Source organism: Calonectris borealis, chromosome 3, assembly GCF_964195595.1.
Source record: "Calonectris borealis chromosome 3, bCalBor7.hap1.2, whole genome shotgun sequence".
In the NCBI taxonomy this organism is placed as follows: domain Eukaryota; kingdom Metazoa; phylum Chordata; class Aves; order Procellariiformes; family Procellariidae; genus Calonectris; species Calonectris borealis.
Genome location: NC_134314.1, coordinates 52,434,052 through 52,452,855, shown reverse-complemented (window position 1 = coordinate 52,452,855; position 18,804 = coordinate 52,434,052). Strand labels below are relative to the sequence as shown.

The following is an 18,804-nucleotide window of genomic DNA, read 5'->3' as shown; positions in this document are numbered from 1 at the left end:
ATTCTTAATGAGCTCAGTAAGTACAGGTTGTTACAAGTGATACTCATGCATCTTAGATTTACTTACTTAAATAACAGTTAGAAATCTTTTTCAAGGCAAACTCATTTGGCTGTCTTGTGGTATGCTTGAATATTTTCTTTTTCTCTTCTCATATTTCAGGTAAATATGCTGAAGATATATTTGGTGAACTTTTCAATGAAGCACACAGTTTCTCATTTAGAGTCAACTCCTTACAGGAACGTGTAGATCGCTTATCTGTCAGTGTTACACAACTTGATCCAAAGGAAGAGGAATGTAAGTTAACTCCTGCATTGAAGATTTCTGGTTTTGTCACCCAGACACCACTGATAACGTGAAATGGAAATAATAATAGTTTAAATTATATTTATAAAAACACAGAGCAAAGCATCATGAGAAAGAGGTCCATTTCTATTTCTGCTACAGGTTTCTTTTATAGCCTTGAGCAGCTTTCTGAGCTCAACATTTTCATGGTTACTGAACAGTACTGTTACCAATGAATTTACACAAAACTGCTACAGGAGTATGTGTCACTTCAGTAGTACTATGTATTAGTGTTAATAATAATAATATTATATATTACGTGAATGCTTGGAGATAAGTCTTTACTCTGTTTTTTTAACCTTCCTACCAATTCCCATGAGATGTAACCGTTTGTCCAAGTAGGGTTTTTGCATTTAACTTGTTACCATCTTACTTTCTGTATGAAGTTACAGTTGTATAGCTCCATTTATTGATGCTATATATCCCCTTGGATTCTTTGTAAATAGCTTTAAGTACTATAAATATTGGTTAGCACTGAGAAAACAAGTACTTCGAAAAGTCAATAGGGTATGGCTCATGCTTATAAGAAAGAATTTGTATAGTATTTAAATGATGCACAGGCTTTGTGATGACTGCAGGAACATTGACCACCTAATATGTAAATGCCAGGAAGCTTTTTTGCCTTCCTGGTTATCTGTTGATTACAGGTGGAACTATGAAAGGTCTCGTAACCCCAAACAGTTTTAAGGTGTTCTAGACTATATGGCTAAGACATAGAAAGTAAAGCAACATCTTATCATGAAAAATAACTTCAGATTGCTTCTGGGATCCAATTTTAAAGTACAGAAAGCTGTTTCAGTTATGAATGTCTAGGCATAATAGTTGTGTGTTATTCAAGAAAAAATGAAGTGTCAAACCAGGAGCATGGTCTTCAGACTGTGTTTAGTTACCGATGTCAAAATTTCACTAACAGCAAAATTAAGCTAAGGAAGTTTTGATGCTGTATTTTGCGTGACATTAATTTTAGAGCAGGTTTTGAAAGACAGCTGTTCACAGCTAGCAGCAGATTTTCCACGGACTCATGACTTGCCTAGGGGAATTCTTACATTAATGGGATTTTCCAAGTCTCTTGACAACTGAGCATAAATTGTACACATACACCTCTTTTTCCAATAAAATACCATGTTTACTGTGATTGGATAATGACAAAAATCCTTTCTGTGTACAGTAACAAATTGTCAGCAATTGTAATCTTGTAAGAGCTGTGATACTCCAGAGTGGTAATGTCATTTCTGTGTTTACCCTTGACAGCCTAGTTTTTAGGTTAAATCAGGGTAGGATATATGTTGATATGGCATATCTAGTATAGCAACCATTCACATTTCAGGAAAATGGAGAGACCATTTTAAATCATTGAGTTAAAGCATCTAAGGATGTTACAGGATAGCAAGATGGAAAATTGTACTTTCCTGTGTAAATGGCCTTTGACAATTTTGGCTGTAGGTTTCAGTACTAAATATCCGTAACTATTTGGTGTTAGAAAATTGCTAGAAATATTTTTAAATAGTGTGTAGTCCCAAATGCACCAGATCAATAACTTTTCACAGTACTGTGTATACTGTAGCATTTGCTAAACTGTGTAGCTAAAGAAAGGGACAGACACTGCAATTAAAGAAAACAGGGCTGAAAAGAGGTCTACTTACTCAAGTCCAGAGTGACTAAGTGTGACTCGAATCTGATACCCTGGATTTGTCTCTCACGCCATGGAATAGCAGTGACTGCTAGTACTTCAGAGGAACACATGCAGTCTTCAGTGTTAGGAACTATTAAATGACTATTTTTATTAACCTAAGAATACCCAGTCCTTGAGCCATATCCAGTGTTCCTTATTCACAAATGCCCAGAATGAGCCACCAGATGAGGACAAAGGAGATGAGAGGAAATTCGATACTGTATCTCCTTAAAAATCAGGCATCAGGAAACTGTTTCTCCTTCAGTATCCTATTTTGTGCTTGAAATTTAGAAGTTCATCTCAAATAGTTTTGGTTTAGTCCTGATCTGGGCTAAAATAGCTGGAGGATGTTAACACATGAAGGTGTGAGGAAAACATTTGGCTTTACCTGTCTTGCCTTTCTTAACCCTTACCCTGCAAGAATCAAGCAAATTTCAGTACTTCTGTTCAGCTAACAGCATGTGTAAAATGGGCTATACTTGTAAATTGAGTCTCATTTGCTAGTTCTTTGCCAGCAGGCAGTAATAGAAGTTTTAATATGTTCCTTTGGGCCCATGCTATTACACAAGAGGAAGAAATTAAGATTCATTTAAAGCTAAGTGGCATGAACAAAAACAGCCCAAGTCAGATTCATTGAACGAGGTGCAGATACTTGACAAGATGTTTCTGGTAGAGTCGAAGTACTAAAAAGCTCTGAATTTTTTGAATAGTCTGTGTGTTTTATCATTTTGAATTATTACAATATCTCTGTGAAAGAATAAAACCAAATGAAACCAAGGTTAGGATTGTATCCTGAAGGTACTAACTCCTGGTGCACAATCTTTCTGTCACAGAAGAATTGCTATGAACTTGGTTTGGTTTGAATTACTGCACTGTTTTCAAATTCTTGATTTCACAGAATTATTAATTTCATATTGTAATTGATTTTTTTACATACTTTATTCTTTTTACATACATGTGGTTTTTTTCCCCTCAGAATTGATGCTAAACTTGCATATAGATAAAAAGAAATCCTCTTCTTCCCTTCAGTAAACTGAACTTTATTTCAATTGTATGGGAAACTAGCCTATATGTATTCAAGAGGTATCATATCTGGGGTTTTTTTTAGGACTGGGAAAACACATTCTTGCTATGGAGGTGAACTAATATTGACGGTTTCAGTAGCCCTGCAATATAAGATATCCTCATAGGTCAGAAAATAAATCCTAAGAGTATAGTTTCTTTGCAACCATTTTTAATTTAAATATTTATTTTATAATAACACTACTATATAACACTACTAACTCTTTCCATATATATGCAAATTTTATAAGTATAATAATAGATTTTTGTTAATTTACCACATTTTTGTGAATTCATTTGCTATTAAGCTTGAAGTACTACTACAAGTAAATAATTTCATATCTGTAGAAATGAAAGTTTTTAAAAAAATATTCATTTCAACTTTTATGTTCTTTTTTGAAATGCTGATACACAGTACAGCTCTGATGTACAGTGTAATGGAGTATTAGAAGATAGTTGTGTATCTCTCAGAAGGGAATGGTATCATGGCAGAAGGAGAATTCATAAACTAAGAGTTTATCTGCATATTTTGGTATTAATTTAGTGGTTCTTTAATATGAACTGCCTAATTCTATTTAAATCTCAAACTGGAGAGGATTTTAATCTCAAAGGCAGTGTATCAAATTCTTGATTTCTACAGCATATCTATTACAACTGTGACAAGCAACTTAAAAAACTTAGTGGCAGAAGTGCTATGGGTGAGCAGCCTGGCATACTTCAGGAAAGGAATCAAACAATGTTGTGAATTGTATTTCAGTAGGTTTCTGGCTTTGAATACATGTGCTTGGTTTTTTCTAAACATTCTAGAAATACTGCCCTGTCATAGAAAGGATAGAAGTTCAGAAGTTTTGCTGAGTTGATGCTAAAGAGAGGTTTGAGGCTTTGCTATAGGCAAAAAAGGAGGCATCTGGTGGGGAAAAACCTAAAAAGCTTGACAGCTAATTGTGGTCTGTATACTTTGAAAATGGGAGACTTGGTCAACTTTCAAATCAGGATACTCAGCCCATTGTGAGACTTAGAAGAAAGGGTGGTAAATGCCATTTTAAGGGGCAGCTCACTTACCGTCTCTAGCCTCTGAAGAGGAATTTGGTGACTTGAGTATAAATGTAATTGAAGTAAAGAAAAGGGAGCACATGAAAATTGAGTCATGACCTCCACGTGTAATATCTTAATGTGGAGAACAACACTATTGTCAATTCATTCATAAGTATTTTTACCCCCAAAGTCAAATAAAGAAAAAAACTGTTAAATTAAATTGTATAGCAGGTCACTTTTCCTGCCACATTTCCACTTAACTGAATGTTGCATTTGAGTGCATCTCCCTCTCAAAGATCTGAGCAGATGGGCTGAGCTCCAACTGCTCTCTGTGCTTTTTCTTCCAATTTTCTTAGCCCTCAATTCAATTTATGGGTTATTTAGTAAGTAAATCAGTTTTAAATTAGTGTGTCCAAGGCTTAATAGTTCAGTGGTAAAGCCATGATATTGCATAATTTGTATTTTGTATATAAAAAGAGGGATCTGGACAAAATGTCATTTGCTAAATAACGTGGTGGTTTTGTTGAGACTCACCGGAAGATTCACTGCTTGATGCAGCTGGGTGATTCACATCTTCCCTAACGGGCCGCTCGGGGCTCCCTGGTTCTACACACTGCATTTAAAGCAGCTTCTGAGTCCTCTTAAAATGATTCCTCTAACATTTACATCTTCTCTTCGTTTACCTGTAGTAGTTAAGCTACATACATTCCCTATCCAAAGAGTGCTTGAGCTGTTTTGGATTTTTTTAAATCAATATTTCAGAAAATTTGAATTTCTTGCGTTGGGGTCAAGCCCAAAGGAGAATAGTTTCTTTTCTGCAGAAGCAGTCTCTCTGCTTAGCAACTACTAAACCTGCAGTGACCAGTCAGAAGTATTCTGATGGCAGAGAAACCTAATATGGTTGCGATTCTAGGCATTGTTGAAGTGTATAATCATTTAAATAATAAAATATATCAAGTAGAAATCAGACTTCAAGATTGCAGCATCTTTAGGAACTGAGTCACACAAATCTTTATCTGAAGAGAATTTTCACACACACCCCCAATTAATTACCTGTAATTGGAATCTCATGACTAAGTTGTTCATTCGATGTTGTCATTCTTTCTTCCCTGCACTTTTCAAATGGCTGGGTAAGATTTTGAACAGAGAAAGGGAATTGTGGGCAACTGAGTTCATTGATTTGTATGTAATTTCCCATAGTCATTCAGTTCTGCAAGGATTCATCGCTGTGGCATTCAAGACTTCATGGTCTTAAAAGTTGTCAGGATGAAATTCTGCAGAAAGCATTGAGAGAGCAAGCTTTTAAAAGGAATATATATTATTTATTTATTTGCCACTTTCAGGAGAATGGTATTTTTGGCCTAGAACCGCTTCATAAATTGTACATTGGAGTGAGTTTAAAAGAATTCAGAAATCTAGTAACAGGTTTTTTTCTTCTAGTGAGGTAAAATAAAATGTCATATTTAATACCTTTGAAATGTAAAAGTAGCTACTTTCTGTTGGTACGCTGATGTGCTCCATACCTGACTTTTACTACAGATTGGGGATTGCAGTTTAATGATTGCAGTTTACCTAACAGGAGGTAAAATGTTATTATGTATGTATGTTACTGATGTGTTCTTTTATTTAATTTGTAGTTCAGCCCAAAAGAAACCCAGTTTTTGTATCTTATTAGAGTGCAATTTAAATACCATTTTTTCCCCAGTTCGTTGTTGATTATGAGTAAAAATGGATTGGCATTTCTGTTTCAAACCAAACGTACAAAAGGCTGGTAGTTAGCTTTCTGACAGAGATAATTTTTAATTATGTGGAAAATGTTGTGGTGTACAGAAAGTTAGACTGGCTGATATACTAGGTCTTTTCGTACAATCCAAACAACAGACACAGTAAAGATAAACTGGCATTTGTTCAGATTGTTGAATGAATGTTTAACTTAAATTGTGAACATCTCAACATTTAAGGAAATTATTTAAGACCCCAGTTTTTGTTCATTGCAGTGAACACAAGCGGTGTAGCAGACGGACTTTCTGTATCCATATGAAATTTAGGATCTTGGGCTATACGAAGGTTCTGGTGCTAGTTAGGAATTAGGCAACTGGAAGCTTAAATTTATCAGCATCAAGTCTAATACCTGCAGCATTTCCAACTCCTTCTTCAGCGTCTTGTCTCTTCTCACACCTGAATTCATATGTCCAATTTGTTTGACCCGTCCTCTTGCTGTGCCAGTTTGTCAATCAGCCAAAGCTAAGTGGCCGGATAACCAGCCAGGTTTTCACGTATTCTCCCCCCTGAGGTGGCAAGACACGCAAGGCTTCTGTTTCTTAGCCAGCTGGCAAGCTAAACAAATGGCTTTGTCAGCCAAACCGAGCACAGCCCAGGATTACGCTGTGCTTGCAACATGGGATTTACCTGATCCCTGTCTGTAGGGGAGTTGTATCAGTGTCATGGTTCTCAGTATTTTGTGTGCTGCGTCCTTTCATTTCCTTAGTGATGTTCTCCTAATATAGTGGGTTGTTTTGAATAATGGCATGCTGGTCATTGGGCATCAGTGCAGGAAATGCTGTTAGCTGTTTGAAATTCCACAGTGGATGTTTTCTGTGAAGACCTTTGCTGTATAGCTTAGTTTTAGAGGGAAAGTAATTTACGCTTATTGTTGGGGATTGATTGATTATCCTCAGGTGTGTTATCCCCTTGTACATGTTTACGAAAAGTGGAGATTTAAACGAGAAGATGGAGATTATGAATTAAACTGGCTGTATTTGCTCACTGAAGAGATTAAGGAATGCTAATAAAGAGTTTAGAGAACAATGTACGTCTCAATAATACGGTATCACATACTCTGTGAGCATTTTAATATTAAAACAAAGAGCTGTCTTTATTTATTGGAATAAATTAATTTACTTCATTGCCTTCAGAACGTACACAGGTTCAAAGAGAAGTATACTAACTTTTATTTTTGTTGGCATAGTCTCCAGTAAGTGACAGACAGTTTAAAGACTTGCAGGATTGCCAAGCATCTCTGAACAAGTACATTTGGTGAGATTTGTAAAACCAACACACCAAAGGAAAAACAGCTGAAGTATAAAAGAATCTAAGACTAGGTTTTCAGATGAGGTAAACCCCAGTTCGTCTAATTGCGAACTTTTGCCAGCAAATAACAACTTGTACTTCACGACAGATACAAAATATATATGGTTATTTATGAGTGCAGAAATTGAGACTCCTAGCTGACATTCATGTATTATAATACTTCTTTCACACACTTAAAAAGGCTTCTGAGCAGCTGATTAAAGGTATTAAAAAGAATAAAAGATGCTGTAATGAAATAGAACCTAAGGGTAAAAAGGAGGAAACTTCTCCAGGAACACACAACCTTGCCAACTGTAATAAACTTCAAAAGCCAAACTGAAAATAAAATAAATCCCATCTTTAACCTCACAAAGGATGCTGCCAATACGCTTAGGTAAGAAGATAGAACATTCCAGGAATTGCAAGCCCTCTGGAAAAAATCCTGCCTTCTGCCCCTTTGTAATAATACAATAGAAATCCAGCTCTGTGTGTGCGTGTACGTACGTATGTGTACACTTGTACGTATTACAGGAACCAGCGTAAAACACAACTTTCAGCTTAAACAGATGCACTCTCTTAAAAAATTGTTGCTGAAGGCCCTAGTGATATGGGGGGGTGGGTGTCCTCTCATCTTGCGTAAAGGGGCACTACTATCAACCTGTTTCTATAAAATAAACATAATTATTTATAGATAAAATGCATGTGCTGAAAATACTCTCTTTGCTAGTATGTCTTAAAATTGTTTTCAGTATTGTTTGTGATTTAAAAAAAAAAAAAAAAAAAAAGAAAGCCCAAACCAATGAAAAAGGCTGCTGCTTTATCTAGTGAAGATCTAACGCTGGCTGCAAAGTTAGCCTTGAGACACACCTGGACTTCACAGATGTAGTAACTGAAGATCAGGGAGGGAGCGAAATGTGAGACTGAACAGGTACACAAGTTTCATCAGTTGCGGTCACTTTTCCATTAATCTTTTTCTGAATTTTAATGATTGTGAAATAGAAAAAGATATATGGGCTTTAACAGCAGTAAATCAATATATTTCAAATCACTGTTTAATCTATTGTGTTCAGCTAGTGTTATTTTCCTTTGAATCTTACATAAAGATAATTGATTATTCCTAACTACTGTGTTTAAAAACTCAAGGTGTCCCACCTGAATTAAACAGAGAAGTCTCATCTTGATTAAACAATCTGATTAAAAAAAAAACATTTGACTAGTTTCATGTGTTAGAACATAATACCACCTCCCATTAAAACTCACTGATATTAGTAGCATAAGCTCAAGTGATTTGCTGGTTTGGCATCTCAGTGGACCTTCAGGGGAACTGCTGCCTACATGCAAGGAATGCAAAGTTTGGCTTGCTGATAGGACAAAGGTAAAATCTATACCTCGAGACAGAGAGTAATTTTTTAGTACCAAAAAGATGGTGAAATGGAGTTGGTAAATGTTATTAGGTACTTCTGAACTACAGAATGATATTTTATAGCTACAGTAAGCAATTTGTTGAACTACTTTGCAGAGGCAGAGTTCTGATATCTATCCAGGTGAGCAAAAATTCCCTGTGAAGCTAAATAGAGGATAATGTGCTAGAACATTACAAGCATGTTTTTCACATAATCTGACAATATCTTGCTGTGGCAGTAGTGCTAGATGAATTTATATTTGCTGTAAAATGCGTAAGATGCTAGTAGTAATGCTTAATATTTATATTCTAACCAGCATTAAGCAATTCCAGATTAATCCAAATAAACTATCTTTGGTGGGTTTTTTTAAATGTCAATATCCCCTTTCAGTGTCACTGCAGGACATTACAATGAGGAAAGCTTTCCGGAGTTCCACAATTCAAGATCAACAGCTGTTTGACCGCAAAACTCTGCCTATTCCTTTGCAAGAAACTTATGACATTTGTGAACAGCCTCCTCCACTTAACATTCTCACCCCTTACAGGTTAGTAAAATAAAATTAATCAAAACCAATTTCTAGCTTATTTTATGTAACAGAGATGCTATATCCAGGCACCTTCCTTATGTTGAGCAGCACTTGAATATTTAAGGAGCCACACTAGAAAACTGTGAAGCTGCTGGAGGAATATAGGCAGCAGAAGACATTATAAGTATTAAAAATTTACTCCACTTTACTCAAATTTTACCCCAGAGTAACAATGGTAAGAAAAAGCCATTTTTATTGTCTGTATTTATTAAACTGTGTAATGTTCTTGGATGCAAAGTGAAGAAAATAGCAGGTAAGTATGTAGAAAAGAAAGGTCTTTAATGGAAATGAATGTTGTTTGCTGTCCCAAAGTCAATTTGAATCAGTAGTTGAACACGAGCAGCCACACAAATTTGCTCATTATTTTAAGAGCAAGATTTGAATCATTGGAATGGGAGTTCTCTGGTTTATGATACTCTTTTTTATCTACAGCTTGTGTTAAAGTTACTTTTCTAAAATCAGGACCTTGAATACAAGGAAAGACAGTAAAGAATGATGGCACAGGAGGTCATGTTCATCTTTTTAATGTTCTTAAGTAAAATATTTCAGGGTCTGAGATACTAGGTATTCCTTAATACGCCTTTCCTTTGCCTTAATGTCTGGATTCATGTCTTGTCACATAAATAGTGTGCCCTGTTTGCGTCATTGTATTTCAGGGATGATGGAAAAGAGGGTTTGAAGTTTTATACCAATCCTTCATACTTCTTTGATCTGTGGAAGGAGAAAATGTTGCAGGACACTGAGGACAAAAGAAAAGAAAAGAGGAAGCAGAAGGTATATATGTTAGCTTTATATAGCTTCTGGTTGTTTTTCTGGAAAGGGTTTACTTGCAGATATGGTACTTTTTTGGTTATGCAATTAATAACGATCCAAACTTTTCAGAGTCATCTTCATTCAACTAAAACTACTTGTATTCATTCAATTCCATCAACTTTAACAAATAAATATTTAATAATAATAATAATTAAAAAATAATATAGAAGGGCCTAAAGCTTTCATGCCATCTTAATGTAACTAACAGCAGGTTTGCCAAAACTTGTAAGTCTTCTAGGACTGACTCGAAAAGGAGAAAAAAAGGAGGAACACAGCAAGAATAAAGAATTTCACTGGAACACTTTTTTATAATACAAAATTCTGACAATCTTACAGGTGAAAAAGCTTGAATGACATTCTAAGAGATATGTTTACTCTAAACTAGAAAGAAATTAGTAGGAATAGAGCACTTCGTTTATATTTTCTTAAAATTAAACAAACACTTTTGCAAAGACAATGCTACTTTTTTGTTTCATCATTATTCTGTATATTTCATACATAAAGGCAGTAAATGTAAGTGTCAGATTCATAATTTCATTTCAGACTTAGAATAAAAAGCTACTTATATGGTTATTTTTCTCTGTATTATTCAGCTGATTATCCACTAGGCTGAAGTTTCTCCCTCTTACAAGTCTTTTTGGTTTACTTACCATATTTGGACTGAAAGTAAATTTTTCTTGCACTTGAACTGGGATTGTTTTTCATTATTTTGTGGCTGATGTTTAAATACAACTAATTAAAAAACACTGTCTTAGTTGTCAGTTTTGTTTGCACAACTCTCCTACAGCAGAAAAATCTAGATCGCCCTCATGAACCAGAAAAAGTGCCAAGGGCACCTCATGACAGACGGAGAGAGTGGCAGAAGTTAGCCCAAGGTCCGGAGCTCGCAGAAGATGATGCTAACCTCTTACATAAGCACATTGAAGTTGCTAATGGCCCAGCTTCACATTTTGAATCAAGGTTTCTTTTTATTTTTTCTATCCTTTGTTAAGTACAGATATTCATACTACATAGTGAACACGCTTGAGAAATGGTAAATGATGAGATGCTACTGCTACTTTTGAAGTGCACTGGAAATCATTGATTTAGCCAAATCAAAACTCAGTTTTAAAATACTTAGTCAGTGTGTCCTTAAAGGAGTAGTTATTATCTTGTTATTTTTAAGAGTAGTGTGTATCCTTGGAATTCATTGTATCCTTGAGGATGTGTTGTCGTCTGCAACTTGAAGAAGGTGTAGTGTCACTGTTGCAAGCTTGCACCACCCAGGTGTGTCATTACATTCCAGTCTTGACCTACAAAATCCCTATTATTCCGGTCTCTTGATTTTTCTTAAGCAGACACTGCCAAGACTATATGGTGAGTGTGATGTGAACAAACGTCCACTTGGAACTCAGATGAGAACGCTGAGCTTCTCTTTACTCTTGAGCAAATCCAAGATTTGATTGACATTTCTGGTTATAGTCTATTACAAAATCCAACCTGTTGGATTCTTATTTCACAGCACGTATTTGCTGGTGGCTAAAAGTAGCATTTCACATGGTAAACACCTGCTGTGTTTACGCTTCTGGTGTTTGTGCAAAACCAAGCCTGTTTTACCAGCCAAGAAACATCTGATAGGAAAGAAGGCTGACAAGTAATATTAGGAGTTTTGGGGGTATGTTTTTGGTGGGTGTTTTTTTTTTTTAATTAAAAAGTATTCCTTGTCCTCCAAAAAATAGTTACATTTTTCCCCTATCCTTCGCTAGCCAAAAGCACCATAAGAGAGTATTTTGTTTAGCTTTGTAAGGCCTTCGAACAAATTTAATAGTGACAGTGGATAATTATGACAATTCTAGGAGATAGTGTTTGCTGTCTGAAAAATGGAAAAAACGTGCTTGTAGAAAAGTTAACTCAATTCAGAAAGTAAAAATGGTCTCAGTGCATTTCACTCAGTAAGGTACAACTCAAGTTACGGTGATTAGCATTTTTCTGGGAACAACTTCATAGTATCTTATCTTTGTAAACTGCTGTGTCAAGTCGTTGGCAGAAACTTCTGCTTTCCTGCTGTCCTCCTGTTGTGTTGTACATCAGATTCCACATTAGACACAGTTGTTGCAGGACTCCTTTTATATCCAGGACCCTGGCCTAAACCTTGATTATCTCAGTACCAGTAATGCAATTATGAATAAAGCTGTAGTGCTTTGGAGCACTACATGTGCAGAGCATGGTCAGATACAGAACAGCACCGTGCTTTTGAATAACAGAGTAAGAACTTCACCCCCGAAGAATTTAATAGGCTTGGATACTACAGTGGTGCAGTATGTGGAAATGTAGAGTACTGCTTTACTTGTTGGAAAGTGTTCTGCAAACACATTTCCTCTGAATTTAGTAGAGAAATGTTTTTAAAATCTTTAATTGAGTAGTTAATTAAAATTTCCTAACTGATCAGGTTTGCAAGGTGTGTCTAAAGTTGTCATTAACAAGTAAGTTGAAGCATCTTTACTTACCGCTACTACTCAATAATAGATATTTAGATTATTTTACTTATATCCATTGTATAGCTACAAAGTATTAGGTCTAAAGTAGTGAGTTCTCGTTATATATTGGAATATAGATCCTCTGACAGAAGTTCAGCTAAATTATTCAGTTGTAAATTCTACCATTCTAACATAGATGGATGTTTCATGAATGTTATTAAACAATATGGTTGCATATATGTAGGGATTGAGGAGCAGAAATGATCACTGAGGATAATGTCTGTTTCATAATACACTCTGGTATATGTGGATTTCTGATTGTATTGCTACGTTTACTTAACTCAAAATAATGTGACTAATAAACACTAAGATCACATACACAGTGTAGAATTCCTCTGATATACCTGTCGAAATCATTAAATCCTTGAGCTGCTAGAAGCAATGGCATGGAAGGTGGGATAAATTATTAAAAACCCATGAAGTACAATAGGCAACATTGGTGCAGAGAAGATACTTGAATTCAGAAATCAAACTGAAATATAGAACAGTAGCTGAGGGCACTAATACTTACTTTTACCAAAGGTTACGTTGTATCGTTTTTCACTATTTTCCTACAGATCTCAAGCATATGTGGACCATATGGATGGATCATATTCACTTTCTGCATTACCCTATAGCCAGATGTCTGAACTTCTGAACAGAGCCGAGGAGCGAGTGTTGGTCAGACCAAACGAACCACCGCCGCCGCCTCCAATGCATGGAGCAGGAGATGTGAAACCTGTGCCTCCTTGTGTTAGGTACGAAGTGATCAAGCCACATGCAGATATATTGGGGAGTTTTAGTTTTCCACCACCCCACTAACGGTCATTAGTGTTATTTCCATGCAGCCCAGGCAGCGCACACATCCTAGGGGCTGTGGTCATTCCACAGCCCTGACACACCTGCAGCTGCAGGGCCACGCAGGAGTCGGAGAGAAAGGTCAGCATCTAAAGGCCACAGGGTGCCATTGTGGAGACAGGCCTCACCTTGCCATTAATATTGCGACTATGTCACCTTCTCAGTTAAATGGCAAGACAAATGTGGAAAATCTTTCTGTGAAAGATGTTGGAATCTCAGGATTTAGCTTCGGAATTTTGGAGATTTGGAAATCTGAAGTCTGTACAACTGAGCTGTGTTTCAGCCTACGTAAAAGGAAGAATATATCACAGTAAGACAGTCAGCTGTCAAAACTATATATTCATCACATTTGCTAAATTGCAACTGCTTTTTTTTGTTGTTGTTGTTCCCCCAGTTGTTTTTATTTTCTATTTCTCTTTGCCTTTCCAGAACTGGATACATACTTAGAGTATTTTCTAGAGTGAGGTGCTGGTTGTCACTCCCCTGTTGTTTTATACCTAAAATCTTACTTTATGGTCAGGTGCATACAACTTGGAATAGAGGACAGTTAATTCAGACATGGTTGTTACATCAGCAAGATGTTAGTCTGTTGAAAAGAATGTCTTTTTACTGTTCAGGAGATTATACACAGAAATGCATAACCCTTTAGATTAATTTTCCACAACAGCTGAAAGAAATCCTCTAGTGGTCTTTCAGGAAAATAATTTTACTGTTCCCTTTTGTTTTCTTCGGTTCACTTATTCATTGCACTGTAATGAGTAACTAGCACATAAATATACCTCTCTCTACATAGAATTGATAACCTTTGATATTAGCCTCACTCATCTTGTCATCAAACCTTAAATATATATTTCAAATGTAACTCATCCTCATTGCTTGTACTGTTTTGTTTTGTTTTTTGAGTTCTGTGAATCGAAGCAGTTAATCAACCGCTAGTTCCCTTACTTCAGAAAAATAATTTGGATTTACTTAGGGATGGGAGGGGAGAATTATACTAGTATAGGAAACCTTTGATAAAGATGCAGGTTTGTGTAAGAGCATAGACTCGGTTAACAGCTGAATTTGAGCAAAGGTCTGTTGGAAGACTGATGCATACTCCATACTGAGAATTCGATTTCCTTGTATATGAGGTATGAATACCTTGAAATCATCATAGTACATAATGCTCTTTAATGCCCAGCGTTCGATATTCTTAAATTGCAGAAGTGACTCTATTACTGTTTTTTCCACTCTCCAGCTCTAATAACTTTGTCCTGTTTTTGGATGTTTCAGTTCTACTACTGGCTTGGTAGAAAATCGTCCTCAGTCACCAGCAACAGGCAGAACACCAGTGTTTGTGAGCCCCACTCCTCCTCCACCACCACCACCACCTCTTCCATCTGCTTTGTCAACTTCATCCTTAAGAGCTGCGATGACTTCCACCCCTCCGCCCCCAGTCCCACCTCCCCCACCCCCTCCCACAGCTGCTCTGCAGGCCCCGGCTGTGCCACCTCCACCAGCTCCTCTCCAGATAGCTCCTGGGGTCCTACATCCAGCTCCACCTCCAATTGCTCCTCCCCTAGCACAACCCTCTCCTCCTGTCACTAGAGCTGCCCAAGTGTGTGAAGCCGTACCTGTTCACCCAGTTCCTCCTCAAGCTGAAGTACAGGGACTTCCTCCGCCACCCCCACCTCCTCCCTTGCCCCCTCCTGGCATTCGACCCTCCTCTCCTGTCACAGCCCTTTCTCACCCTCCTCCTGTTCTGCACCCTCCTCCCGCAACCATTGTCCCCGGCCCTCATGCCCCGCTAATGCCTCCATCTCCACCATCCCAAGTGATTCCTACTCCTGAACCCAAACGCCATCCTTCAACTCTTCCTGTAATCAGTGATGCTAGAAGCGTTCTGCTGGAAGCAATACGGAAAGGTAATGTTTGGCTATTAAGGGGCAAAAAGAACGGTCTCAGAAACTTGCTAAATACACATTTGCTTTGAGAGATGGAATATTTCACATGTGTAAGAAGTTAGTTTAGAGGAATGCATCTTAAGTCTGTTTCTGCTTTCTCTTCCCTACGGCGTACACGTTGCCAAGTAGACAGATTTTTTTCAGTTTGTAATTGGACTTATCAGATGTTTGGTTTGGATGGCAAAACTGGTTCTCTCGGGAAGTTAGATTTAAAAAAAAAAAAGTACATGTGTTTATAGATGATCCGTGGAGATTATCTCTTCATTTCTGTTTACCTGAAAATGTAGCTATTTCTGATAACCTACAGATTGTGTAGAAGACAAAAACATTGTTTTTCACGGACTGTTAGATAAAAGCAGAACAGATCAACTGGCATTGGAATTTTGATCATATATCAGTGTATTACAACAACATATAAATGGCATTCAGAAATCGTTGCTTAAGACATAAAGCTGTTAAGTATCTAATCTTGACATGTCTCAGCGCAGTAGTGGAGCAGTCTTTACATTGCAAGGTGCCCCGCTGGCAGAGTACAAGTGAAAGGCAGAGGTGCAGGGCAGCGTTTTCCTGATGGTCTAGCGAGGAGCTGTATGTACAAGCTGCACCTTTCAGCTTATGTGCCCACGGCCAGAAGAAGCCCCACTGCAGTATCAGTGCTGCTGTTTGACTGTGTGGTATCTTTGAATAGTTAATCTTTCTCAAATGCATCTGTGAATAGTTAATCTTTCTCAAATGTTTCAAGTACTACATTCTTCTGTTTTTCCCCTGAACCTACAACACAGTATAGAATCTGTATGGTACTGTAATGTCAGTAGATAGGGTACAATACTAATTCAAAATATTTTTAAAGCATCTATATGCACATGAATTGATAACATCATTGACTCTAAAGAAATACCAACAGCAGTTGAGTACAACAGCGGTGCATGAACATTAGTAGAGAATGTCAGCAAAAAACTTAATAAAGGAGAGCCTGCTGGTATAATTTAGGTGATTCCTGAAAAGGCTTTTGACCAAGTCTTGCACAAGAAACAAAGGCTCAAGTTACCACAGCTGAAATTCCACTAAGGACCTGTGCTTGTGTTGCCTGTCAGTTGACAACACAGTCAAGTACAGGATATAGGTCGTATTTAGACTGTGTCAGTCTGTGGTGTCGTGAGTATAAAACCAAAATATATAATCTCTGTCATGTTTTTAACTAAGTTACTGGATTTAACTTTCTCATGCTGTCGGTATGTGTTATTTCTCCTTTGTGTTTGATCTTTAAGTAATACTTTATCCCAAACCAGATCATTACATGATGAAAATTGAGTTATAAGAAATCCTATCTTGTAAGGATACTCAAATAGCTGTAACTTTTAATTGAGACCATGAAGAGAAAGTATAAAAATGGTTTGGAAATGCAAATAGTAAAATGGCTTAATCGTTTACAGTGGTACTAAAAATGTGGGTGTGCTTTTAATGGGAAATCAGAAGCAGGATATTGTAGTAGAAGGTCTGATGATCTAGTCTGCCGTTGCAATTCTGACATTCCTCTCATTAAAAACTTGACAGAGAACTTCTGCCTGAGGAAGACGATGTCCTCAGCCTTCGTTTTTGCTTGCAAAGCGTTTTGTGAATCATGAGCTAAATACTTTGTATAATGATAAAGAAGGAGAGTAACGCGTTTGTGACTTGATGTTCTTTAGGTATTCAGCTACGCAAAGTTGAAGAGCAACGTGAACAAGAAGCTAAGCATGAGCGCATTGAGAATGATGTTGCTACTATACTTTCTCGTCGCATTGCTGTGGAATACAGTGATTCAGAAGACGATTCAGAATTTGATGAAGTAGATTGGTTAGAGTAAAATCATTACATTGCTGTACACTGCAAAACCGAATGCTAATGTCCATTGTGGTGCTTGTTCTTTGAAAGTTTGATGGTCATTTCTAGTGTTTTTTGTATTCTTTTCTTTACATAATTAATCCATGTTTTTCTACTTTTCAGTTTACAAAAAGCTCCTAGTGCATCTTTGAAACTAAATGTTTTACAGTGGCTTTTCTTACACATCTTTTTTTGAAAGAACATACTTTGTTCCAATAGACCACTAAGTATTAAGCATGGGCAGCTGTTGGTAGAGTAGCAGTTTCAATTTTTTGGCATATCTTAACTGTGCACTTTGTGAATTTTAAGTTAATGAAGGCAACTGAGATTGACATTCCAAGGGCAGCTGTATGTACTAATGAGCCTTATTCCACTTCTGATAGTGTTTTAAAACATAAAACCTAGCTATCAAGATATCACTGCCTCGATTACATCTGTACACTAAAAGTACATATAGTTAGCAGCACTGAACACACCGAAAGGAAAAATGGATCTTTGGGGGGTTTTATTATTGTTTTATTGTTGTTTTTAAATAATTATGGCCTTATTTGAATGTTTAGAGATTCCCCTTCCCTTCTTCCCTCCCAGGTACATATTGTGTGGTACTATTTTTGCCTGCATAATAAAAGTTTAAATTTTTTTTCTTTGTGAAATCTTTTGACTTCAACATGCTGTGTAACTTATGTAACTGTTAAAATAACAGTTTGATTTAATAAATGGTTCATTTTAAATGTTCCTGGTTGTTGTTTTTTCAGTGAAGCCTGCTTTTCGCTGGTATACCTGAGGGATCCTTGGATTTCAAAGATTTAATCTGTGGTCTACAAAGTTACAATAGATATTCTGCACTTGATATAAGGACCCATATTAAACAAGAAAACGTGTATCACCAAATGATATCTATATGCATATCTACAAAAAAAAAAGCTGAAATATTACTGTTAAAAAAAACTTTAAAAAAATTGGGAGCCTGTGGCTTATGTGATTTAGGGTTGTTTTTTTAAAAAAACTTTACCATCAATGTATCTTGAGAAGAGAAGAGGAGATACAGCAGTCAAAATCATGGTTAATAAAAGATGACAAAGAACATGGGTGATACTGCAAAGTCATTTTTTAAGTGCTGTCTAGCAGTGTACTGCGTGTTGCGCGGGGCGTTTGTGTTTCCCTTCTCTGGAATAACTCCTTCAGGTCCGAGCACGTAGTCAAAAGCCTATTGAGAAGGGAAGCGTGAGAGAGTGCAAGAGCACTCTTGCGAACTTGTTCCTGGAAGATGGAATTGTTTAATAGAGGAAACCAAGTCTCAAAAGTCAGAATGAAATTTCTGACAGAAATTTCTGACAGTCTACAGAACAATTTAGAGAGGCATGTGATTATTAATCTACTCTTGGGACTGGGCAAAACTCCAGAGATAGACAGGAGTAGGAATACCATACAGCAACCCTTCCAACTTTACTCTCACCGTCTCAGCCTCCACTAGAATTTTGTACATGGCCTACTACATTCAAGACTTTTTCCACCGCAACAGTTATGCCTTTGTTGTGTTTGTGGGAGAAAAATCATTGTCACAATTTGTGAATCTGCACCTTTATAACTATGGATGCAGTTCTTCTCTATACACTATTCTCTTTGCTAGTTGTCTTCACAGTGACGCCATCTGGTTTATTCT

General features: G+C 36.8%; 1 protein-coding gene across 2 annotated transcripts in view; it reads left to right on the top strand.

Annotated features, from left to right (window-relative positions):
* Nucleotides 1-17,876, top strand: part of WASF1 (WASP family member 1) — a 97,598-nt gene extending 79,722 nt beyond the window's left edge. For both annotated transcript variants that reach the window (XM_075148074.1, XM_075148072.1), the window contains exons 3-9: nt 160-294; nt 8,974-9,127; nt 9,826-9,943; nt 10,770-10,942; nt 13,056-13,235; nt 14,608-15,239; nt 16,967-17,876. In XM_075148074.1, coding sequence (XP_075004175.1) covers nt 160-294; nt 8,974-9,127; nt 9,826-9,943; nt 10,770-10,942; nt 13,056-13,235; nt 14,608-15,239; nt 16,967-17,124 — 1,550 coding nt within the window. In that variant the 3' untranslated portion in view covers nt 17,125-17,876. The remainder of the gene's footprint in view (nt 1-159; nt 295-8,973; nt 9,128-9,825; nt 9,944-10,769; nt 10,943-13,055; nt 13,236-14,607; nt 15,240-16,966) is intronic.
* Nucleotides 17,877-18,804: the final 928 nt, after the last annotated feature.